General features: G+C 38.9%; 1 protein-coding gene across 1 annotated transcript in view; it reads left to right on the plus strand.

Annotated features, from left to right (window-relative positions):
• Positions 1-1,545: 1,545 nt before the first annotated feature.
• Positions 1,546-26,743, plus strand: part of RSPO3 (R-spondin 3) — a gene marked incomplete at its 5' end in the record, with an annotated part of 57,437 nt that continues 32,239 nt past the window's right edge. Inside the window, one exon of the mRNA XM_081314984.1 lies at positions 1,546-1,645. Coding sequence (XP_081171110.1) covers positions 1,546-1,645 — 100 coding nt within the window. The remainder of the gene's footprint in view (positions 1,646-26,743) is intronic.

Here is a 26,743-nt window from a genome sequence, read left to right on the forward strand (position 1 = left end):
GAAGAAAACAGACCAGGAGCCTGACTTGCTGTATCAGACCCTTCTTCTGTTCTGTTCCCTCCCTCCCTCTTTAATTCCTTTGAACGTTGTGCAGGACAAAAGGCGTCTCTGAAACAGGAAAGGTCATTCACCACAGCTTCACCCCCCACCCCCCCATCCCCGTTTGCCGGTCTTTAGTTAAAAACTCGAGCCCAGGTTTTCCTCCACCAATATCGCCCTGGACACAGGGAGAAGACGTGGCTCGGGCCGCTCTGCGGAGCCACCACTTCGGAGTCTCCCTCCCGCCAAAGCCCATTTCGCCAGACAGAAGGGAGTGGCAAAGGGCGAGCGCGAGGCTCCCGGGGCACGCTCGCTCGCTCGCTCTCTCACTCGCGCCTCTCCCCTCTTTTCCCCTCCTCGCCCGGCGCCCCTCCCTTCGCCGGCGGGAAACAGAGCCGCCCGCCCGCCGGCCGCCGATTGGAAGTTCCTCGCCCAAGCTGCCGCGCGTCCTATTGGAGTCGGCTTTCCACATTTCATGCGGGCTTCAAAAATGGCCCTGGGCAGCCGGGGAGGGAAGAGAGGCAGGGAAGCGCTGGCTGGCCGAGCCTAGCGAGCGGGGCCGAGACAGCTTCTCCCGCCCGGCGGAGGGTCACTCGGCCGGCTTTTCGGAGCGGAGGGGGGATGGGGGCCGTTTTGGGGTCGGGCTTCGGTGCCGCTGGAACGGAGCCCTTTTTCTAACGGGGCCGCCACCGTCCAGGGGCAAAGCGCGCCTCCTCGGGGCTAAGTCGGCTTATTCCGCGCGGCTGATCTTTCTTTTCCTGCCGGAGATGCGGCCAGGAGGCAGGATGTCCGAAGCAGCCCTCGGGACAGCCCTCGGAAGCGCTCGGCGCTGAAGGAGGAGAAGAAGCCAGCCGGAGCTTTGGGGCTGCTCTTCCCACCTGCCCAAAGCCCTGCCTCCCCTTTCCCCAGGTGGGATTCTCTCCGGGAGTCCTTCCGACGGGCGTGAGCGCCGGAGCGCCAGGCGAGGGAGCACACCTGCCCATGGAGCTCCCGAAGGGGACCGCCGTCCCGTAGCCGGAGCAGAGCGCCAACCCCGAACAAGCCTGGCTCTCCCCCTCCCACCTTTTTATTAGACCCCCACTTCCCGCTTTCCCCCCCCCACACACACACACACCCAATCCCCAACCCGTTCCCCCTCCTTCGGCAGCATGGTCTCTGCCCCGAGGTCGATCGGGTCTAACGCTCCCCTATCAGGGCTGCTGCCGTTCCTCGCCACCCTTTCGACGAGACTGTCAGGAGGAGATCGTCGTGGGGGCAATCGGAAAATACACTAATCGATCGTCCTCGGCGAGAGTTTGCTCCCCCACCCCCACCCCCACTCTCCCCCTCCCCACCCCACCCCCTTTTTTTTCTTTTTAAAGAAGAAGATCGGGAGCCGTTTCGCAGAGACAGGTATTTCTGCTGCTCTTCCGCACCCTCTTCCCCCTCCCCACGTCTCCTCCTCCTCCTCCTCCTCCTCCTCCTCCTCCCCAAAGGACACTAGACGAGAACTTTTACAGGGTTACTATGCAATTGCGACTGGTTTCTTGGTTCTTTATCACTTGGAACTTAATGGAATACGTTGGCGGCCAGGAGCAACCTTCCAGAGTCCGACGGCAGGGAAGAAGTAAGTGCGCCTTTTCCCAGCGCCTCTCTTGAAGCGGGGCTGGATGTCTCGCTATCCCAGCGGACGCGTTTAGTCTTAAATAAAGATAGGAGCATTCTGTAGTGACGGGTCGCTGCTGTGATCTTTATTTATTTATTTAGCCTTCTGTAGGGAAGAATCACCGTTAACGTTCAGTGTGGCCCGCTGTGCCAGGTGAAGACACCTAGGGTCGCAGCGTCTCTTTGCCGGGCAAAGCGATCCTATACATACACTGAAGCAAGTGTAGTGGTGGGATTTGATGTGGAGGAAGTGTAGGAGCAGGTTTTCAGGAGACTTGCTTCCAAGTAAGTTTGTTTCTGACCGTGCTTCCTGAGTCTTGTTAAATTAGTGGAACAAAGCCTACCAACTGAAGTAATTTGAAAAATGGAATTCGCGCTATGGTCTGCGAAGGAAAAGCTTTTCTCGGCCTCTCTTTGTTCGTCAAAAGCTTAGAAACGACCCGAGCGAAATTTGATTAACGAAAGCTTAACCTCTTCCTTATGTATTAGTCTACCGCTTTCCTCTAGCTGGTGTGTCGTTCGGGATCGGGGAAGCCTAACTGTGCCCCACATCCAATTATAGGATGTGTGGCTGATTAGCTTCTGCTCCCGATGCAATGGAACACTGGTGAGGCCCAGATGGGTCCCAGCAAGTGCCCGCTGGTTCTTTTGTGGAGCTATTGAAATGAGGTCTGTCTTCCTTCCAAGCTCCTAGTCACCTAGTGGTAAACTGGTGTCCGATTTGTCAAATGGTTACATGCTGTAGCCAGTAAAAAACGAAAAGAGAGAGAAAGACAGACAGACACATTGGAGATGTATTATGGGAGTGGGGTGGGGGGAGACTCCGAAGGCTTTTCTTGAACTACAACATTGGAATGTTGAAATAAATGCCCTAAGAGAAGGTTCTTGTCAAAATTCCACCTTGGGGCTGGAGGAAGGCAAGGATAACTGGTCGGCCTAAAGGTCACAAAAATATCCCAAATGTATTTTGTACAACAAACATAGTTGAGCCACAGGACATAATCATAACTGAGTGCTGCTGAGCAGTACAATCTCAACGTTTTCACTGAGAAATAAGTTCAACTGCGTCACGTGGAAGTGTTTATAGATTTGGGCCTGATTTCAGTAGTATATTTTCATTTATACATCATACGTACTGCTGGCTTAATTTTGGCTGGATCTTGCCTTGCTCCTACTCAGAACTACGCAGAGGCCTAGGAACATTGTAGAGACAATGATGGGCGCCATGTTTCCAAACATAAGCCACATCTAACTTTGGTGTTTCGGGCTCTAGGATATCCGTAGATGGTCTTGTCTCATGGCTTCATTTCAAGGCAGCGGATGAGGCAGTCTCAAAACTAAATACAATATATGACTTAAAAGTGTGTCTTAATTAGTTTGCAGTGTTAAGTCAGGTGGAAGAAGGGGATATTTTTAAAAAAAGGTAAGTTCAGAAGAGTGGGACTCAGCTTGGTCTTGCTTTTCATTTCCCCCCCAATATATTGAGAGAGACAGTGTTCTTTCGCTCATTATCATCCCCCATTCTGGTATATTCCAACTACGGTAGTATGGGATTAAAAGTTATGCAGCGGAGGGCACCAGGTTGGAGAAGGCAGAATTACCTTTTTCTATCTCTCTTGTGAACAACAGCACCACTTTACAGAAGATAAAACAGAAAACAAAAATGTCCATCTGGCCTAGTCCTCCCTCAAGATTTATATTTCTAAGACTTTTCTTGAAAGTGTCAGCAAGCCCTCTGGGCCGGCTTCATCTTCATGAGTATTTCACCCTCTGCCTTCTGACACTATACTTGTGAAAAGGGCTGCTTAGTTTCCTCTTGCTTAGTGTTTCCATTCTGATAGGGAGAGAGAAATGTCAGAAAACACAGGAGTCTGTATTCAGGGTGTGTTTTTTTTTTTAAAAAAAAAAGTACACTGGGTTATTTCCTAGGTTTTGCCCAACCTTCCCTTTCCCCACCATGGCTTGCATATCTCTTGAAAGGCTTCCTTTGTAGCAGTGGACTCTAGGAAAGAAGGCCTGTCTGCTTTCACCGAGGGCTCCCTTTTTGCAAGGGATCTTCAGACATTCTACAGTCCACTGAACTGAGAGAAGGTAATCTAAGGCTTTGAAAACCAGCCAGGTGAGATTACCTTGGGCAATGGACTACTATGTTTTCTGCAGAGCACCTCCGCTCTTCTGCAGTCTAGCTAGCAAGACTAGCCCCTAGACAGATTTGGTTTCAGAGTTTTTAGATTGAGTTGCTGAAAGGACACCAAAATAGACGTGGGGGTTCTGCCCCTCTCTCAAACAAAAATAAATAAATATATATATATCCTATAGGATTAAATGTATCCGATGAAGATATTTAAGTATTTATATGCGTTATCTGATTGCACGCTAGTAAATTCAAGTCATCTGTCCAATAGGAAGGCTGAAATAAATCAATTTCTTCTGATTTCTCACTTGTTCCTGCTCTTACAGTGGAACGGGGAGTTTATTTTATACTTGCTTGTGGGTTGATTCTGAAAGATGTCCAAACACCAAAGTCTACATTTGCAAGGCAAAGTTTTTATCTACTACGCTGACTTGCATTGGTATCTTACTAGCATCCTCTAAAATTGCTGTGCTGATTGATTACAGTGATACTTAGGTAACAGATCTCTATCACTGCCCATCAATTATGTTGGTGTAGGATTACAGTTTCAGCTTATGCTTGCTTGCAATCAAAGATCAAGGCTTAATAGGAGGACATACAGGCGTAGCTTAGACACTGCAAAAATACCTATATATGTTTTTATTTATATATCCCTCAGATTGAAAAAAAATGAACCAAGAAATAGGTTCTTCAGGATCCATGAGGAAGAAAGATACAAAACCAAACTAGTTCTATTTTTCCATTTGCCCAAATGAACTGATAATTATTTAAGAGGGAGGAAGGACTTCCCTGGGCATTACCTACTCAATTCAATTTTCTCCAAGATCTTCCATCTCTCCCTGAATTTTCAGTTCTTTGCATGGAGCTCCAAAACTGTGAGAGGTGCGACCTCTGGTGATTGCTGCGGAAATCCATGCAGCACTCATATACACAAGTCACTCTCCCCTTTGCAGATGCGGGCTTGCTCCTTGCAAAGGTGCTCAGAGGCTACAAGGATGAGGTGCTACCTAGAATTCTGTGCAAGTATTTAAAAGGCCTATTGCTTTGCTTCTATCAATGTTTTGCCTTCAAAAGCAACAATCACAGCCCCTAAACTTGTATTTGGAGACAATGAACATTTGGGCAGATGAGATGATAATAAGATCAGCAGATTTTTAATCAGCATGTTATTGTTTATCATCTTTACAAATTAATCAGGCAATGTAAAATTGTCCACTGTTGGACAAAGATTTACTTTAAAGACAGCTACTCCTCTTACTTGGGTTCAGAGCAAAGGGAAGAAAAGCAAACAATGAGAGTCAGGGTTGTAGCTTCAAAAGGTAACTAAGAAGAGATTCCATTTAAATGAATGGTGGTAGACGTCCAAAATTAATATTTATCACTCATCAGCTGCTGGTGTTTTCTAAATTCAGCAGCACTGCTAGTGAAACGCAACAGTTTCAGCATATGGAAATCCTGGAGTTGTGTGTCCTCTATTCTTTTTATTCTTCCATGTAGTATCTGCATCTGCAAGAATATTTGGACAAAGCATACTGGTGAGGAGGATGGAACCTGGGTATGTTTCAAAATTGGCTTTGAATTTAGGATGGGATTTCTCTCTTTATCCAACTGTAAGCCATCAGTCTTCTTGCATATATAATAGGTGAGTGCAGGGCAGGGCTTTTTTTCTCATAGAACGCTCAGAACGGAGTTCCGGCACCTTTTTTTTGGATGGAACCTTGTAGGGTAGGCAAGGCGGGTTGTATGACATGTGTGAGTTCCGGCACCTTTTTCTTTTACAAAAAGAAGCACTGGCAGGAAGACAGGAAGAGAAAGAGAAATGTCCACAAGAGTGAGGGGGAAATTGGGGTTGGGGTTGGGGGCTGCACCGTCCCTTCACTGGACCTCTCCTAGTTTTTGCAAAACTTCCCAACAGAACACAGTAATTGGATTTGATATTTCCTCCTTTTAAATTAGGCCAATTAAAAACAACTTTTGAGTTTCAGACTGAGGCTTTGGCTTTATGGGTGAAGAAACCAGAAAAATAACAAGAGAAAAACAAGTTGTGGTGAAAAGACTACTGGTATGTGGTCACATTTTCTTCTGGTGGGCAGACTTCATGAGAACCTTAAATTTCCTGTGCAAACCAAAAATGATATTTGGTAATGTTCTTTCCAGAAAACAATGTTCATGTAATCAAATAGTTTATTCATCATGAATAAATTAATGGAGTACATTTAAAATGAAAAAAGGGTGTTGTTTTTTTCCTTTTTCTTAAAGAACAAAATTTTCTTTCGTGGTCAGCCTAATAGTCCTGCTTTGCCCTGCATGAAAGAGAAGTGAAGTAATCACCTTACAGGCATAGAGTATTCATATTTAACTTATAAAGTATTTTTTCTGTCAGAAAGAAGACACTTATTTTATCATTTCTGGAAAGTTTGCTGTATTAGGTTCATCTGAGGATCAGTTGAGGACTATGCGAAAAGTCAGTAGTATAAATGCACTGTCAACAGAAACACACTTTTTTGGCAGATAAAGCCAATATTTCAGCTGCAATTTATTCAGATAACATATAGCAGGCAATAGAAAGATTTAAAGACATTAGCGATGGAACATTCTGTTTTATTTGGGTAAGATTTCTTAAGATTAACACAGTTTGAGAATTTAGAAGGATAATAGTGTAACAATGAAAGAGCCAAAACACATTTTTTTTCAGAAATATATTCCATTTAATTCAATAAGTCTTATTTTCTGTCATTTTACATGGAGAAATAATAGTATATATTAAGTAATTGGAAGAGATGCTCTGTGATAAAATCAGTCAATAGCTCAAGAGACATATAACAGACATTTTCCCCAAATTTGCAACCATTAAACAAACCAATACAGTACATAAAAACATTATAGTCTTGAAGTAGAATAATTAATGCAGCTGGTTTTTGTTTGTTGGTTTGCTGCTTTTGTGTGTCTGTGACCATGCATGTGTTAATTTACCTGGTCTTGAGACTGATTTTCACATGTATTGTAGTAGAAGCATTAAGTAGGATCATTATATGTGATGCAGAATTAAGCTTTGTTTTAGGCTATTATGTCGTGTGTGTGTTTTCTCCTTTTATAGGACATCACTCATGATATCTCATAGTTAAATGGATGGCTATTTTGGAGAAAAAGGGGGAGAAAGCACCCCGCTCCTAACCTGTTATATATTATATTTCCATTTGCTCCAGCCTATCATTTTTGCTGTCATCCATTCCTTTATATCTCATTTTGTTTTGTTTACTTAATATTATTTACATTGTATATATCTATTTGCAGGCTTCTCATGTACACATCGGTTAGCCATTTAGGAACGTTAGGAGGTTGAAAACAGACATCCACTATGAATACTGTATATGAATATTTTTCATCGTTTTTTCCCTTCCTTCTCTATAAATGTAAGAGCAGCCTGGACAATTGGCCAGAACATTACTTGGTTTCTGCTGTACCTGGCCTGGAAATATTTTTTTTAAAAAAGGGCAGGGATGGGGTTTCTCTCCATGCTGGTAGCTATTTCAACAGCATGGATAAGGGGGAAAAAACAAGACATACTGAAAAGTGTCCCAAATAAATGTTCTTAGATTTGAGTGGGCAAAACAAATTCCACATTATTCTTCCTATCATAAGGAATCCTTCTCTAACATATCAGAACTGTAGTTCTGCACTATCAAGTTTCCTCTGTACTTGTGATCCTCAATCTATATTAGGGGTGGGGAACCATGGCCTTTTTATGACTTATTGACTTCAACTCCCAGAATTCTGAAGTACACAAGTCATAAAAGGGCTGTGGTTCCCTACCCCTGATCTATATGATTATGTATAGATTTTCCTTGCTATACAGGAAGTGACTTAAACCACAATGTTTTATTTTTTATTTTTTATTTATTAGATTTATGTGCCACTCTTAAGTGGCTTACAAACATTAAAACCAATAGACATAATAATAAAACAATAATAAGTAATAAGTGATGAGAGGGAGCACAAAGTACACAGGGTGAGGTGGGGTCTTTTCTTAATATAATAGCCACCTCCAGAATGGTGCCCTCCCATTGGGGCCCCAGGGCCAGGTCTTCCGGCCTTACAGAAGATCAGAAGAGTGGGTATGGATTTCACCTCAGGACATACAAAATGGTCCTCCAAAGGGTAGGAGCTGGGACTGGGTCAACTGAGATTGCAGTCTCGGTCATTGAGCAAAGCGGTTATTAATATGACAGCTGTGTGACTGTTTCACTCAATGACTGCAATCCTGGTGCGCCTGCTTGTGGTTGTGGTCATTAACAGATGGACCTGTCTGCAGAATTCAGCTCCCCTCTATCTGCAGAAGGAAACTGCACTGGATCTTCAGGATCTGAGCTCTAGTTCTCCATTCTGCCAGAGAAGTTTGCCTTCATTCAGTCCACGGAGTTGTTGTTATTATTGAAAACGGCAACTGATCAGTTTCTATGGAAGGGAGGGGGGGAAGGAGGGAGGGAGGGAGAGAGGGAGGGAGGGAGGAAGGAAGGAAGGAAGGAAGGAAGGATTGATTATAATCTTTTCAGAAAATCATTTGCTTGGGTACTTTTTTTTAACTTTGTGAAACAAAACAACCAAGTCTAGACTTCTCCTTTTAGGAAAGGTTATTGGTACATAGGCAATGGAAAATTATCTAGTATCATTTCTCCTGATTTCCTATTGATGCTGCTGAGAATATTAGGCAAATATAACCTACCATCAGGAGAAATCTACTGACATTGTCTCTGTGAGAATATCAATCTCTCCAGTTTCCATAGCATCTCAATCAAACGATTGATATTTGCAAGGCCATACATACATCATACATACATACATTTAAAATTAAAATAAAACACCCAACCCATCCTCATCACATATTCAGGAAAGCAACTGATGGTCAATTTTCTGGCCATAAATTACTGGGTGAGAGGAGAAAAGATGGCAGTGGCTCTACCAATCTCTGCCCTGAAACTGTCTTTCAGTAAAAACTTTAATGGCAGTGTGGAAGAGCAGGCCGCAAAGAAAATGGCAGGTATCTGGGCAGCCTTTCCTCCCTTCTGTCTGAGCCTTCTGTCCAGTGGCAGCATGGCAGAATTGCTTATAAAAATCGCAACCTTTGCTGGCTTCTTTTAAAAATCAGAATATTAAAACATAAAAAACAAGGCGATATCAAAATATATAAAACAAAAGCAAAATAATTTGTATTATAGCTAGTTAAAAAATGGAATAGATCCAAATCTAACTTTGCTCATGATCACACACATCCGCCACGTTTTCTTGGCAACAGCCTGGAACCGTTTTTCCATTGCCACCTTCTGGCATTTGTTTGACTTCTCAGTTCAGCCTGTAGTTTGGTAATTTCCTAGAGGTCTATGTTCCATAATTAATTAGGCCTGAACCTGCTGACCTTCTAAACCCATATAAGTTCCTAATAAGTTTTAGAAGGACAATAGAAGATGAAAACATTTTAGGTGTGTCTTAACAGATTTATGTTCTGTTCCTTGTTTATTTATTTCCTTCCTATTTTAATAGATTTTTATTTGAAAGATTAGTGCAGCAGCTGGAAAGTAATTGTGAATTGGTCTTCATTTGCCACTATGAATTCAGGGGCACCTAACTATGAAGTTAAGACTAGACTGGAAGAATCCCAAGGACCACTAGATGACAGCAAAGGGATACAATAACAGGACTTCTAGATACTTAAGAACCAAATGATTGTCATAGATTATTCCCTTACTATATTCTGATCATTTTCTGCCCTTTCCCTTTTTTTTAACTTGGTACCACTGTCTCTTAATATTTGCTTCTCTCTAAAATCACTTCCTTTTCTTCCTGCCTTCCATATAAGGAAGTAGCTAATTTATACTCTAGTTTTTTTAATACTATATAACTCATTTGTGACTTCATCGTAAGACCTACAGAAAGACTTGAGGACTTGAGAGAATTCATGCCTGAAGGAGACAGGGGAAACAAAAACTAAACAACAGCAACAAAAGGAAAAATCTGATTCTTATATGTTGACAGATTTTTACATTTTCCCTAGCTTTCACACCTACTATCAGGAGCATTCTATAGTGAAGTCTGTAGTAAGAGCAACCATATCTCAACTGTAAAATCTTGATCCCCAAGTAACAGCCACAAATAAATACATAAAACTCCAACTCTTTGCTGCCATCTTATGGTCATCCAGATTTTTGCAGCCAGATCTGATAGTACTTACTTTAAATACTCAGGCTTGATCTAGTTATTATCAGAATAAAATCAGAAGGAACAAGAAAAAATATGCCCATTTTTAGTGTGACTAGCAACTAAAAAATATTTCTAGCTTGGCTACTGAATGCTTGAAAAACAACTGATCATAGTTGATGATAAAATTGTAGTCAGAAGAATGTTTCAGAGCTGGGAAGGGTTAATATTTTCTTTTAAGCAGTGACACATCTCCTCAAATGTATTCCTGATTTAAAACATTAACATTAATAATATTTATAATAACTAAAATCTGTAAGCCAATTAAATGGGTTTTACCTGGTGCTGAAAACATAAGACAGGTACCTGTCGAGCCTCTATGGAGAATGCATTCCAAAAACAGAGCACCAACTCTAGAATAACCTTATTATGGTTTACCATCTACTTCTGAAAATAGGTTTTTGCCCCCCTCCAATGTGCCATGAAAGTTAATGTCTTAGCAGTTATGTGTATAAGCAATGCTATCTGAATCTATATAGCAAGACAGTGCAAACAGCCTTCCTTACCATAAGGATTGAATGTGATTCAAAACAAACAAAAATAAAGATAAAAAATGTGGATGAAATCTGGGGAGATTCTCCTTATTTTAATTTTAATAATTCTCCTTATTTTTTTTTAAAAAAAACACAATACGAAGCCTGTTGTTTCTTGCCACAACAGACTAGCATAATTATCTATCCAGTGAATTTAATGAGTTCAACAATTATCCATCCAATTACTAATTCACAATTAACAGTCCTGATCTGTGAGTTCTCATATTCACCTTCAGGTTAAAGTCCACCTCAGCTATGGAAGCTCATTGTCTGATTTTGGGACTTGTCTCTTGGGCTGTCTTGTGTGGACATTGAGTAACATAGCATCGATCTGCAACTTCTCAAACAAAGCTCTAATTTTCCAGCTGGAAAAATGAAGTCTCATAATCTCAGAGGGGGTGGTGGTGGTAGAACAGCTGCTTTAAGCGATTCAGGACAAGACTATTTTGCTCTCAAATTAGAGGTGCTGATAGCTCTATCTGCCACCTTCTTTCAGACCAACATACCCCAGAGGGCGATAGTTGTGAGAGTAAAATGATGTAGGCCACCTTGAGCCCTTGGAAGAAAAGTAGAATATAAAGTTAAACATGAATAAATAAACCTTACCCAATATATACAGAAAGGGAGAAAGACAGACTGGTTCACTCATAAAACAGAATGTTTCTCAAAAAGATTGCCTTTTTCTTTCCGATGACTACAATAACATCACTTTTGTCATGACAGGCTTATAATTTATTGAGAATTAAAAACTAGCTCTATTAAGAATTGGAAGTTTAGACACTATTCATATAGCTAAACATATTTGACGTTACCTGGCAACACCAGATTCTGTTATACTTTGGAGAGTATTTGAACTGAATCCACATATAAATCACAAATGTAGCAATAACTAGCTAATGTAAAAACACCTGCATTGCATCTCTGAGTCCCCTTGCACAAATTTAAGCTGGAAAACCATGACACTTTAATGTAGTTTATGAAATTTATGTGTGTTATCAGCATATTCACTGAACCAACACAATTTATTGAAGAACATGATATTTGATTCCTATCAGCTCTATTGGTCAGAGGAAAGAAAATTAACTATATTCCATGAAGCAAATCTCCCACATAGCAACAGTAAACATTAGTCTATTGCTTCTTCATCAAAGGTACAAATGTCAGAATCTGGAAATATTTTATGACTTGCATTACTTCACCTTGACATTGTTATAATTCACCCATAACATTTTCTCGCATTCCTAAATTACTGCTTGAAAAAGTTGACTCAACCCTAAAATTACTTAAAAATAGACCGGTTAGGTTCGTGGAGATTATTGATACAATGTTAATAGTATATAATACCACACTTGTCTGCTTAAAGTAAAACAACTGAATCAATAAAATGTTCAAGAAAACTTGTAGAAGATTGCAATATTATGTCGCCAATCTATGCCTGTTTCTTTTTATTAGCTTAAGATGCTGCTTCAATCACCAGGAGATGCTAAGCAGTTCACAAACCTTATTAAATAACACAACTTTTAAAATGATAAAACTATAATAATAATGACAAAGCAGAAAGAATATCCAACATGCATTCCCCTATCAGAAGGAACCAACCTATCCCTCATATACCAAAAGGTTCCTGGAAGAGATTTTTCCAGGAGTAACAGAGTAACAGGAAAGGACCTTAGAGGTCTTCTAGTCCAACCCCCTCCTCTAGCAGGAGATCCTATGCCATTCTGGACAAATGCCTATCTGATCTCTTCTTCAAAACCTCCAGTAGTAGTGTACCTACAACTTTTGGAGGCAAGCCATTCCATTGATTAATTGTTCTCACTGACAGAAAAGAGATTGGATCTCTCTTTGTTAAGTTTCCATTTCTTGTCTGCTCTCAGGTGCTTTGCCTCTTCTTGTGATAACCCCCCAAATACTGGAAGACTACTATCATGTCAACCCTACTTGCCTGAACCTGAGATGGGCATCAAATAAATTTGATAAATAAATCTCTTCATTAAACTAGACATTCCCAGTTCTTGTAACCGTTCGTCATACAGTTTAGCCTCCATCCCCTAATCATCTTTGTTGCTCTTCTCTGCACTCTTATGAACCTCAGATGAATAGGGAACAGTAGTATTTCCTAGGGTTGCTATTCTAAAAAAAGGGGGAATATAACAAAGAATGTGATTCACTAAGGTCTCTGTATATGACAGTCTCTAAGAGTAGAGAGACAGATTTATCAATTAGGCAAAGGTTACTGTGTGAAGAAAGCAGGTGCTGAGCAAAAAGCTGACAACCAACAGGAATAAACTGTATCTAGCACAGCTCTCAAAGTAATTGTTTTCCATGGTAAACTGACTAGTATTCAAATTAGATAAACCATTCTGGATTTACTGCAGATTGTAATGCCGTTCAAGGGCAGTCCCATGTAGGGGGTGCTGCCGTAGCCCGGATCAAGGCACGAATGACTAAGAGTAGGGTCTCCTAATTCAGAAAAGGCTGTTGTTGTTTTTAATCCCATTTATATCCCGCCCTTCTCCGAAGACTCAGGGCGGCTTACAATCTAAGAAGCACAAACCAATGTGCTTAGCAATAGCCTTCATTCTATGTATATGCCTGCTTATTAGGGCTTTCGCCCCCCCTGAAGCGGCATTTTTACAAAGTCAGCTTATTGCCCCCAACAATCTGGGTCCTCATTTTACCTACCTCGGAAGGATGGAAGCCTGAGTCAACCTTGAGCCTGGTGGGACTTGAACCTGCACTAATTGCAGGCAGCTGGTGTTACTTAAGGAGGCATTAGCCCACTGCTCCACCAAGGCTCTTGTTAATTGGTGTATAAGATGAAACTGTGTAAAGACACTTCTAGGCACACCTGTCCTTGAACAGGAAGTAAGAGTCCAGGAAGAGCACCAGATTATGGACCAGTTCTCCCTAACGCTATCTATGACAAAGATGGGATATCACTAGAAACAGAGGTCTTCCAAATTCAGCCCTCTGTGCTAAAACTGAATGTGAGCCTGTTTGTCTCATGTGGATTCTAACAGCTTCCAGGCATATGACAGAACCTCATTTGCATCTTCTGTTGTGCCTGGATTCAAGAGGTATATGACAGAGATGTTACTAAGTGTGAGGGGATTCTGCCCAAACCAACACTCCTTTACCTCTGTGCTCTTTGTTGCATTTAGGCTACTTTGTTGTAACTCTGCTTCTCCTCTTTTTTTTCCTTTTTTTTCCTGGGGGGGGGGAACCATTGCCTGATTGCCAAGCATCAATTGGCCTGCTCTATAAAAATCCTATACCATTCAAAGCTGTAATAGCTACATAAAATTTTTATGAAAAGAATTTAAGGTATGAGTAACAGAGAAGAGAATTATTCAAATACTGTTTTTGGAACATGGGGTAAATGAGGACTCTGATAGTGAGGGTGTTTATTTGTATTTTGTGGCTTTTGTAGTGTAAATATTGAAAAGATAGTTTATAATTAATTCAATTGCCTATCGTTGACATTTAGACAAATTACATGCAGTTGATACAAATGTGACAAGGTGGCAGTTATAGTATATCCTGTTGGTTCCTGCCTCAAAGATTGTTTGGAAATACTCCAAGTTTGCAGGGCTCTTTGATTATGTCCTAAAGTATCCCCATGATTATTTGGAGAGAAATCTGGTTATGTTTAACTGGGCTTACTGTAAGAATACCCAAAAGTAAACTTGTCTAGAACTATAGTTTTGATTTCACAAGAACTCTAGAATTGAAGTATTGTGGATTTTTTTAAAGTATCAGAATAAAAGAGGAGAAATATAATTGACCTGTTAAATGAAATCTACAATTTCAGTGGGAAAAGGATTAAAAATCCCTCATATTTATTTTTTACTATAGCAATGTTTCTAAGCTGCTTCTGAAAGCAGGACATTCTTACATTAGATGACTATATAAGGATACATATTAAGAAGTATTGCTTGAACTGAAGCCATAAAATCCAAATAGGTTGCAAAAGCCAACACTGTGTTGGTTCATATTATTCAAGCCTTTTTTAAAAAAGAGCATTTGCTTAGGAACTCACCCATAAAGTGGGAGTGGTTGTGGTAATAGATTAACATTGACAAAAATCACGTTGTAACCAAGGGTTGAAAAAATGTGGATCCTCTAATAACCCATTAATTTACAGAACTCTCAGAATCCTGAACATTTCTTTTTTAACAAACCATTTTATACCTCAAATGCTAATACAGTAAATTTGCTATTCTTATTTCAATAAAGTGCTGTCATTACATGTGTATAGTCAGAGCTATGATTTTCCCAGTAGTAATGTATGGTTGTGAGAACTGGAGAGCGAAGTCTGACATGTCCATGAGGTCATCTAGAGTTGGACATGACTTAATGACTGAACAACAAATCCTGAATAGATTACAAATACACATAAAATCAACACAAGAGCAATGACAGAGGAAGGAGAAATAGAAATGGGATTAATAGAGAAACTATTTGCCATTGTTTCAGTTGCACATATTTAGGGAATATCTGCACCGCTAAGTTTTCCCCATTGGGAGGGGATGCACCAACAATTTCTACTTGCCCCAACCCATTCAGAGTGGGCTGAAAGTCATGTTTCCAGTTTTGATTACTTCAAGTGTTGCTGTCTAGCTGGCATACTGTGAGCTTTTTAATATTTATTTATGTTGTTGTTAGTTGCGAAGTCGTGTCTGACCCATCGCGACCCCATGGACAACGTTCCTCCAGCCCTTCCTGTCCTCTACCATCTTCTGGAGTCCATTTAAGCTCACGCCTACTGCTTCAGTGAGTCCATCCAGCCATCTCATTCTGTCGTCCCCTTCTTCTCTTGCCCTCAATCTTTCCCAGCATTAGGCTCTTCTACAGTGAGTCCTTCCTTCTCATTAGCTGGCCAAAGTATTTGAGTTTCAAATTTATTTATAGGGTCACCTCTCTAATGATTCTAGGCAGCTCACAACCTCCATCAAAACATAGCTAAAAACAAAAATACACTTCCCCACAGACATCAGACCAAACAGCCACTCAGCTCAACTTTCATCCTAGCCCAATGCTTGGGGGAAGAGCTGAGTCTTCACAACCCTCCAGAATGCTAAAAGCATAGAGAGCCCTCGGATCTAAGGTGAAAGGCTGTCCCAAAGAGCTTGGGTGGCCACATAGAAGGCACAACCCAAGGTTCAGGAATTTTTTTTACCTTGGAATAGGCTAATCCCTGCACTTTGGTTGCCTATTGGTCTGAGGTACAGGTGCTCGTCGTGATTTTCCAAGTTTTTCTTAGGAAAAATCTGCTGCAGTTTCTGTTAGAGGTCTTCTCATTAGCATAAGGATTATAATGTTTATCTAGCACATAAAATATATTTGTGACAAAGAGGCCCTTTTCAAATTTTTATCTTGTGCATTAATCATGACCTTTCCTGCAAGAGGAGGGTATATTCACTTCCACTTTCATCTTCATCACCCCTCAATTGAAAGTGAGACTGCCCTTGAAGAATATTTGGAAGTTATAGCTGGACCAGAATGTGTTGACTCAGATAGTTATGAGTGCCCTTCCATATAAAAACCTCTACTTCAAGAACTGTTTGGGTTGCCAGTTGGCTTCAAGGAGCTGGTAATCATCTTTAAAACTCTTCATAGTTCAGGATCTGGATATTTGCTGGTCTGCCTTTTCCCAGTGACATCTGTCCATCGAACATTAGCAACTCAGCACTAAATCTATCTAAAGTTAAGTTCTGCTGAATTACCTAATTTTAATATAGATAATAAAAATTAAATTCCATTGAAGTTCATCTTGATTGTTCTCCATGCTGGTGATTGATTGCCACTGGAATTTAATAAATGGTCCATTTTGTTTTTCACTTCAGTAGATATCACGAAACTAGAATTTTGGAATAGTCTAAAATTAATGTGCACCAACCAACATGAAAATGTATAATATTAACAATTAAACAACAAAGGAAATACCCGAAGCTCCAGAAGAAATCAGCTGTAGGGGTATCTGTTACTTTCATGAATCTAAGGGACTCTCCCTAAGATATTTTTACTCTTGTCTAAAGTAGAATTGCTTTTTCTTAAGCCATAAATATATTCCTCATGCTGTAAATAAGTGGTTTAAAAGCGTCATAAAATTAATACATAAGAATAAATCTTAACAACCTAATGTCAGGTCAGAAGTATAAATCTTATCTAATTTTCTAGGTCAGAAGGGAAACATACTTTTTAGTGAAAAAATAGCAAGCATGTTCCAGACACACACACACACACTATCTCTCTCTCTCTCTTTCTGTCTCTCTCAAAATACAGTATGCTGTTGCCAATAAAATTATTTAAATGGTCTCCATTTAGAATTTCCAAAAGAAAAATAAACATGTGGAATAGAATTAATTTATAAAACTCTCTAAGGTTTATCTTGGCAGAATTCTTTTCAGCAGTGAGATTTTTCTCTCCCTTGCTTTCTTCCAGGCATGCACATTTATTTTCATCTCTCTCTTCTCATAAAATGGACACGTTATTTAGCTATAATAGAGCAAGAGTAAATTATTTTAGACCTAATAGGAGAAGCCATAGTTTTTCAGTGCAGAAAGCTCTCATTTCATTTGAAATGGAATTTGCTACCACAGGCAGTCCGACCCAGACCAATCTTCATTGATTTCAGTAAGCTTTGAAATTGGATTCATGCTTTCATCTTTCCAAGAAATCATTACAAGGCTTCCTTTGAATAACATTAAGCCCATGTTGAAGAGTTTTGTGGATCTGCTACACCTTCTCATCTTCCCACCTATGAAATTCTTGCCACATGGAATATGTCTAGAGTTTATTTCTTGTATTGCAGTTGGCATTCCAACATAAACCTAAAATATGACATGGGAAGAACTGTCTATATTTCTCCTCACATTCAAAACTCTATTACAAAGTCAATCAATCTACATGTCTGTGTCTATAGGATTATTCAGATACTTCAAATGGCAAATCTTAAACCTCTATTTTGAAGTTTGTGTTCTAGTCTGATGTATCACAGTACAAACATACCCATTATGCTGTTTTCTTTTAAGCTTAAGTAACATTATTCAAAGTACAAAAAAGGTCTATGAAATAGTAAGCAAAGAAATTAAGTCACACAATAAGAGAAAGAAAAAAGAAGTAGAGATAAAACTAAAACAAATTCATTGCATTTCCTTGTAATTTTTATGTTTGCAAGCTGTACTTCTTTCCACTAGGCCCACATACTTCATATACAGTACTTCATACATTTTCATTTACATTTCTGGTTTTTTAGAGGATCTTATCAATTCCATCCAGCCATGATTTTCTCAGTATTCTCCTTAACGTATTGGCTTGTCTTTCATATATTTTGCGGCTCAGTCCATATTTATGATCAAATCACCACAATATACTTCTTTTATGTATGTTACTATCTTTGTTCCAATGTTCATATCTTCATCTACCTATTGTAGGCTTTCCTCATCTCAGAATAACTTCTAGAAATTCACCCCATTTTTCCTATTATAAAGCTACTTTGATCTGGTACATTAATTTTTAGATCCATACTTCTTGTTGTATCATAGAATCTATCTGACATTTTTTTGCAAATTATTTGGTTTTTCAGTTAACAGTATTGAATCGTTTCCATAAGTCAATAATCAACATACCTCTAAAGTCATTACAAGCACTAATTAGACAATTATAAATAAATATTTTAAATATCCAAGGGGATGTTAAACATCTTTGTTTTAATCTCTGCTCAGTATTGAACCATTTATTCAGTATTCCATTTATTCTCATGCATGGTTTACAGCCATCATGAATTGTTCTTATCATATACAATGAACCTTTTATTACATACTCATGGAAAATATTTCAAAACATACTTCTTCACTTTATTATATGCTTTCTCTAAATCAACAAACATACAATAATAATTCTGTCATTCATACATTTCTCAGTGACCTACTTAAGATCAAAACTCTACACAATCCATTACTGGCATAAATCTTCACTATACATCCCAATTTTTTCTTATTGTCACCTCTTGTAGCTTTTCAACTAGAATTCGTCCAACCATTTTTTCTGGTATGCTTAATAAAATAATCACTCTGTAGGCTTGCCCTGAAACTTGCTTCCCTTCCTTACAGGGAATAGCATTCTTCCAATAGTCAGAAACAGATACTGACTTCACACGCATGTTAAATAAGTCACACAGCACTTAAGAAAACCACAATCATAACAGTTCTCCAATTACACACCCCACACCTGCAGCCCAGTCATTTTTCAAACACTCAGTGAATTTATTATTATTTTTTGTCCTTTTTTCTTTTGACAGTAAAATTTCTTTCAATTTCATTCTTAACATAGCACTATCATTCCTATCCTCCTCTCTAAAATATATTTCCAGCATTCACTCACTTCAGTTTTATTCCAAATGATTTAATCCCTTTTATTTTTAACCCCATTTACTTTTACAGAGGCTTCTTGGCTAGTCCTCCTCACCCAATTTCAAAACTGCCTTTATTTGCATTAAAACGTCTTGCATTTTCTCTACCTCCTTTAATCCTTTTCTTCCTTCCTTTGAATACATTCTTTGAAGCTATCATTCATCCTCAAGTTGATGGTAACCATTCTCTTATAATCATATTTTTCCTATTGACAGCCTTTTTCATTTCCTTATTTCATCCAGCACCTTTTTTCATTCTTCCCAATCTAACTCCATGCCTTTCTATGAACTGCTGTGGTCAAACCAGGCTCACCTAAAACAATAAAATGACTTTGAAGATTCAACTTAAGATTCCTTTCCCTCTCACTACTCAGGACCAATTCAGTTTGCAGTAAAATTTTTCTTACAGAGGCACTAAGCAGTTTCTATGTATGTGGAGCAGGGCATCTCATAGGTTTGATACTGAATGCAGTTCATATATTTATGGAAGGGGGCAGAGACCTTCTTATCCTCTGATTCTTCTTTGTTGTTTTTTACTTCTTTCTTTTTCTTCCATGTTAAGTCTTAATTTAAGTACTGATCTACTGATCTAATGTTATATTACACACTCAGGACCTCTCATTAACCTTGTATTCTTCACTAATTTTCTCAATATTTCATTATGACAAAAATCAAGTTTTTAGATTTATATTCATTCAAGTAGACTTATACTCGCATCATATTTTCAAAACACCAATTTTCAAAGCAGATGCTCACCAGTCACTATTTATGCTTGAATCTCTTAATGGTCCAGTCACTTTTTCTATATCTCTGATCTTATTCCCATACATCAATTCATGTCATCTAACAGTATTTTCCCACTCATGGATCACGTTAATTCAGAATATTTAACATTTTTCCACTCAAAACTCATTTCTGGTCATTTCATTATGGTCATTCATGGAATATAACATACAACTAACATTAGCCTATGGATTCCTACTTTCAAACACCCACAACAACTACTTAAGATAGCCTGATCTCATTTCATTCAAAATTAAACGTCCACTGCCACAGACTTGCATGTATTTATCAACTCCATTTCCAAGAATCGGCCCACTTTCATTCAGTTTGATTACACCATTTCCTGTCTCTTAATTATACAGTCACCCAACGTAACTATTTTTATTTCATTTTTGTTATTTAATTGCTCTTTATCATGTACTTTTCATGTTCAAATCACAATCTTCCATATGCTGTAGTTGCCACTTGATGGACTCTGCTGTCTGTCATGATTGTGGTCAGTTGAAGCATTCACAGAACATTTTTTTTTAGAAAAGACAGAGATTTGAATGAAAAGAGAATTCAGCAAACTGATTTCACTGAAGCTTATTTCTCAATAAACAAATATGACGTTGTGCCTTCTTGGGATGTTGAAATCACTGCCAAAGTTTATTGAGCTAAAGTCAAGGCAATTAGATATGTGTCTACTTGAACCCACCAAACTAAACAAAGCCATATATGGTGGATCCCATGGACTTGCTAAAGACCTTTGCTTAGGTTTTCTGTCTGGGGCTTTAAAAATAAGTGAGAGTGTCAATATGTGTCTAAAAAACCATAATACACAGTGGACTGTTTTCAGTTCAGTGGGTCTGACTGTTTGTTCAATTTCTGTAATAAAGCTAAATGATTGCATTAAGTCTTATTTCTTTCACAAATAGGGCAACATAAAATATCCTGAAATAGAATTACAGGATTTTGTGGTATGTACAGGAATAAGAAAAGAAGGTTTAAACTAAAAAAATGTCCCTACTATTATTTCTGTGGCTTCTATAAAAAAACTGTGCATAACAAAAACTTAGAAGGCTGTAAGAGAAACTTGCTACTGGTGTTTCCTAATGCTAATGGTATGAACTGAATGACTCCCAGATAGTCTGAGAACTGATGAGGAAATATGTGACATTTAACAATGGAAGTTGTTAAATTTCTAACCAAGTATTTCAACTTAGCTTTTGGTTACAATGGTGCACAGTCAGTGATTTCATAACGCTTTCCTAATACTGGATTTTTTTTACATTGTGCAAATAATGAATGACATCTGTAAAGTCAGCTCGAGCAAGAGCTAATAACAATTGATATGGACCTTAATATATATTTTTAGAAACGATCAGTGCAAGTAATACAGAAATGCATGTTTCCCCTGCATTATTTAGTTCAGGTTGCACATATGGATCTTATAACCCATATCTTGTTTTAAACATGGTTTATGAGCAATCATCTGTTCACATTCAATATGTAAGATATAAAGCATGCTTTACAAGGCAACAGTAGCTCAATTCATACATAACGTAAAGGCAAAACTAGTCAGTTCATACTTTGGCTTGGCACAGACAGGGGCAAAAGCTTTGTATCACTTGATTGTTTTATAAATAAATAAACAGAAACTGCCACATTGCAAAACAACTGTATTTACTTGCAGAAATACCTTTGGTCTCATGAAGCTCTTACTGGGAGTGTCTGAAGAAGCTAATTCATTTGGTGGTAGATGGCTGTTGGTAATTAACTATAACCACCAGGACAACACATTTGCTGGGTGTCGTTCACATGTATACTACATTGCAGATCTGTCTCAAAATTATTGCATATCCTTGGCATAACATGAGGTATAATAGATGCACTCATACTCTTAACATCTGAGAGGCTTTAACATGTGACAGGAAACTGTGGTTTGCCACTATATAATTCTGCCTCTTGAAGACCAGACCAACATCCTTTCCCTTACTCCATTCTTTTTCCATGCCTTGGACGATGATTGCATCTGCTTCTGATTTGAAACCAGGAGTAAGCAATTTTTTTTTCTGACAAGGCTGCACAGATTGCATTGCTGGTGATGTGAGAGTATCAGCGTGAATATATTCCTCTTTGGGGCTTTCAGGTTTTGTGGGTTGTTGTTTTTTCTTTCAAAAATGTCTTTAAGCTCCGCAAGGCTCAAGGAGAAAATTGGATTTATTTTGGATTTTCAAGGACTTAAAATTCTAAACTGGGTTAGATAATCTGAGGGTTCATTGGAAATTTTGACTTCTATTTCGTGAGAATCAATTTCTCTTTCCATCTATCAAATTGTTTATTAAATTGGAATTTTTGAAGTAGTTCATAATATTTTTTTTATTTTTTATTTATTTTAATTCCATTTATATCTCGCCCTTCTCCGAAGACTCAGGGCGGCTTACAAGCTTAGCAGTAGCCTTCATTCTATGTATATGCCTGCTTATTAGGGTTTTCACACACACCCCAAGCGGCATTATTACAAAGTCAGCTTAATTGCCCCCAACAATCTGGGTCCTCATAATTGCTACAGAAAAAGAATGTTGTGAATTCCAGAATATTCAAGCACTTGGGAATATCCAACAGGTCGTATATACAGGATAGAAGTAATAGCTTAATTAGACATCTGTTGTAGTAGCAACATTATTATTTCTTGGAGACAGCTGAAGGAGCTATAGAAAGAGGAACAAAGAAACCAGGTGGAAAAACCTTAGCAGTATCGCGAAATTGGACCCAAACCATTCTTTCTGCAGTGCCATGGTGGATGTTTTTCCTCATTGGTTAATGTCATGCTGACAGGATACAAGTACAGCCAGAAATAGTACAGCCAGTAGTACAGCCTATTATAAGCAGTATACTCATGAATCAAGAGGATGCCATTCAACATTGACCTTGAATGGATATAAACTAAGGATTGGCAAATGGGAAAAAAAAATTTTATGACAGCATCGTGTGATGCTGATCAAGGATGGGTAGATAGCACCTCAATAGCCAATTTAAACACTCTTCCCAGTAACATGAGGAAAGAGAGCAAAACTACTCATTAGGAACATTGGCATGGTTCTTAATTAACCAGGTATAGAGATATTGTATATGTATTCTGTCTGAATAGCAAGTACCTATTGAAAAGAAAACGGGTTGGTACAATCTAACCAATTAATCTGCTTTTTCACAATGTGCAGCTGCCAAACTTGTCTGAATCAGAACTTACTAGCTAAAATCTCACTGTTAATTTTATAATCCTTTCTGTTTCTGCGTAGAAGATTACAGTCTGATTGAACTTGGGGGAAAGATAACTGTAAAATAATACACAGGGGTACTAGAGCCTTGGTGGAGCAGTGGGCTAATGCCTCCTTAAGTAACACCAGCTGCCTGCAATTAGTGCAGGTTCGCATCCCACCAGGCTCAAGGTTGACTCAGCCTTCCATCCTTCCGAGGTAGGCAAAATGAGGACCCAGATTGTTGGGGGCAATTAAGCTGACTTTGTAATAATGCCGCTTGGGGGGTGTGTGTGAAAGCCCTAATAAGCAGGCATATACATAGAATGAAGGCTACTGCTAAGCTTGTAAGCCGCCCTGAGTCTTCGGAGAAGGGCGGGATATAAATGGATTTTTTTAAAAAAAAAATATTTATTTAAATTTATATAGTGACCCCTCTTGCCAAAATGACATTTTGTGCAGAACATAGCTCTTTTTTGTCAGTTTTTCATTCCAATAAGCCCCAAGATACATTGACTTAATAAAATACCCTTATCCTAGCCTCCTTGTGCATATATCTATGTGTGCATGCACATAACTTTGCCAAAATGAATTCCTATAAATTTTAGAAGAACAAGGAGGAATGTACAGAGGGGGAAAAGAACTGTTCATTCATTCTGTAGACAGAAAATTCTTCTCAGTTTATTTATATGAAATATTCTTGGATAGAAAGCAAACCACTGGCGGCTCATGTGGCTAATCTGGAGGTTATTTCTGTTGTGCCAAAGAAATTAATAGACTGAATAAATTTTGCATCCTTCCATGGTGGATTTCTCTTAATCTTGAAACAGTTTCTCAACAAATTCAGGATGTATTGGGGGGGAGTATAATTTTCATACTCAATGAGTCTACTATATTCTCTTTAATATAGAACTGCATGTGGAATATTCATGGAATATTTTTTTCATAATATTGGATATTTTTAGTTAAGGATATAATTTTTTATGGACCCATACAATATTGTAGATTCTTAGAACATAGAATCATAGGGCAGGAAGGGACCTCAGAGCTCATCTAGTCCAACCCTCTATTCAAGGCAGCAGACCTTATACGACCTGGACAAATGGTTGTCCAGTCTATTTTTGAAAACCTCCAGTGATGTAGCGCCCACAACTTCAAGAGGCAAGTTATTCCATTAATTAATTATTCTCACTGTCAGAAAATTTCTCCTTACTTCTAGGTTAGATCTGTCTTTAACGAGCTTCCAGCCATTACTTCTTGTCCTGTCCTCTGTTGCTTTGGATAAGTCTCTGTTTATCCTTCAGACCCTTCATCATATTTGTTGCTCTTCTGTGCACACTTTCTAGGGTCTCGGAGTCTTTTTTGTATTGTGGTAACCAGAACTGCAGGCAGTATTCCAAATGTGGCCTCGCTAGTATAGCATAAAGTGGCATTATTACTTCTCGTGACCTTGATGTTATCTCTCTGTTGATGTAGCTCTGGGCGGCATTGGCTTTTTTGGCAGCTGCAGCACACTGCTGGCTCATATTTAATTGGTGGTCCACTAGAAACACCTAGAGTTCTCTATCACAGTTACTACTGTTGAGGCAGGGCACCACCTATTTTTTCCCTATGCATTTGATTTTTCCTGCCTTAAGTGAAGGGCCTTACTTTTATCACCAGTGAACTGCAAATTGTTGGACAGGGCCCAATGTTCAAGTCTGTCAAGAACCGTCTAAATCTTCAGTCTATCTTCCAAAGTGTTAATGATCCCCTCCCCCAATCCTATTAAGACATAGGCTGCGATCCACTTTGTCCAATGACTTATTGAAGTTCAAGTATACTATATTTATAGCATTTCATTGGTCCATTAATTTAATCACTTTATCAAAAAAAAATACGTTTTGCCTGGCATGATGTGTTTTTAACAAACCCATGCTGGCTTCTAGTAAATCACCTTGTTCATTTCTAGGTGTTCACAAATCCTCCACTTAATAATAATAATAATAAAGTTGGAAGGGACCTTGGAGGTCATCTAGTCCAACCCCCTGCTCAGGCAGGAAATCTTATACCATTTCAGGCAAACTTGATGACTTTGTTCAGGATTTTCCCAGGTACTGATGTCAAGCTACTTGGCATATAATTTTCTGGATCAACTTTTTCCTCTTTTTGTAGATTGGTGTCACATCAGCTCTTTTCCAGTTTTCCAGTAGTTCCCCTGTGCTACAAAAGCTTTGAAAGATTAAATTCAATGGCTCCATGATTACTTCTATCAGCTCTTTCAAAATCCTGGGATGCAAAGCATCTGGCACAGGTGATTTGTACTAATACAGAGTGGATAGGTGTTACCTTATTATTTCCTTACCTATTTTGACTTGTGCACCTATTCTATTTCCCTCAGTGCTGCTTTTAATAGATTGGGCTATATTTTTTTTTCGTTTAAAAACAGATGCAAAGAAAGAAATAAGCAGTTCTGTTTTCTCCCTGCCGCCTGTCACGTTCTTTCTGTTTGTTCTCATTGGTGGACCTATAAGTTCCTTTACTTTCTTCTTGGAAAGAAGAATTTTCTTGGAATTTTCTTCCTTTTCCTTCTTGTTTGAGTAAAACATTGAAAATGGAGTGATATAATGGGATCCTTTAGAGTGGTAATATCTCATAATAGCCACAGAGTACATTGTGTGCTACTTGTCTGATAAAAAAGAGCATTCCAGGAGAGAGAAGCATGGAATTACACTTTAAGGTGCACACCTACTCAGTGTGAGTTCCACTTGTGAGCCATTTGTGAATTTTATGATGGACTAAATTTTACGTTTGACTAAAACTTTGATTTTCTGATAGCTTACTAATAGCTTTTGTTCTGTGCAGATTAAAGCTAGTGCCTTAAGTGCACAGGTCTACATCATTGGCATACTGTAATGCTGAAATTGCATGGTCAGCTAGAATAGTTGGGTGATGGTTTGAAACAACAAGTGCTTGGCTTATTGAACTTAAATATAAAAGAGCTGTTGTAGTTCCCATCTTCAAAAAAAGGGAAAAAATAGATCCAGGAAACTACAGACCTATCAGCCTGACCTCAATACCTGGGAAGATTCTGGAAAAGATAATCAAACAATAAATCAATGAACACCTAGAGGCAAACAAAGTCATTACTAAAAGCCAACATGGGTTTGTCAAAAACAGATCATGCCAGACAATTCTTATTACATTCTTTGACCAAGTGACAAAATTAGTGGACCAGAGGAATGCTGTGGATATAATTTACTTGGACTTCAGTAAGAGATTTGATAAAGTAGACCACAATCTACTATTTGATAAGAAAGAAAAATGTGGGTTAGACAGCATCATCACCAGATGGAGTTGTAGCTGGCTGACCAGCCATACTCAGCATGTGGTCCTCAATGGAACTACATCTACATGGAGGGAAGTGTGTAGTGGGGTGCCCCAGGGCTCTGTTCTAGGGCCATTGCTCTTCAACATCTTCATCAATGATTTGGACGACGGGATAGATGGGGAACTCATCAAATTTACAGACAGCAAGAAGCTGGCAGGATAGCCAACACTCCAGAAGATAGGCTTAAGATATAGGAAGATCTGTATCTTTGATACAGACTTGAACACTGGGCGCTATCTAACAAAATGAAATTCAATGGTGAAAAAAGTTAGGTTTTACATTTAGGCAAGAAAATCAAATGCACAGGTATAGTATAGGTGGTACCTTGCTCAA

This window comes from Vipera berus, assembly GCF_964194415.1.
Source record: "Vipera berus genome assembly, chromosome: 1".
NCBI lineage: Eukaryota > Metazoa > Chordata > Lepidosauria > Squamata > Viperidae > Vipera > Vipera berus.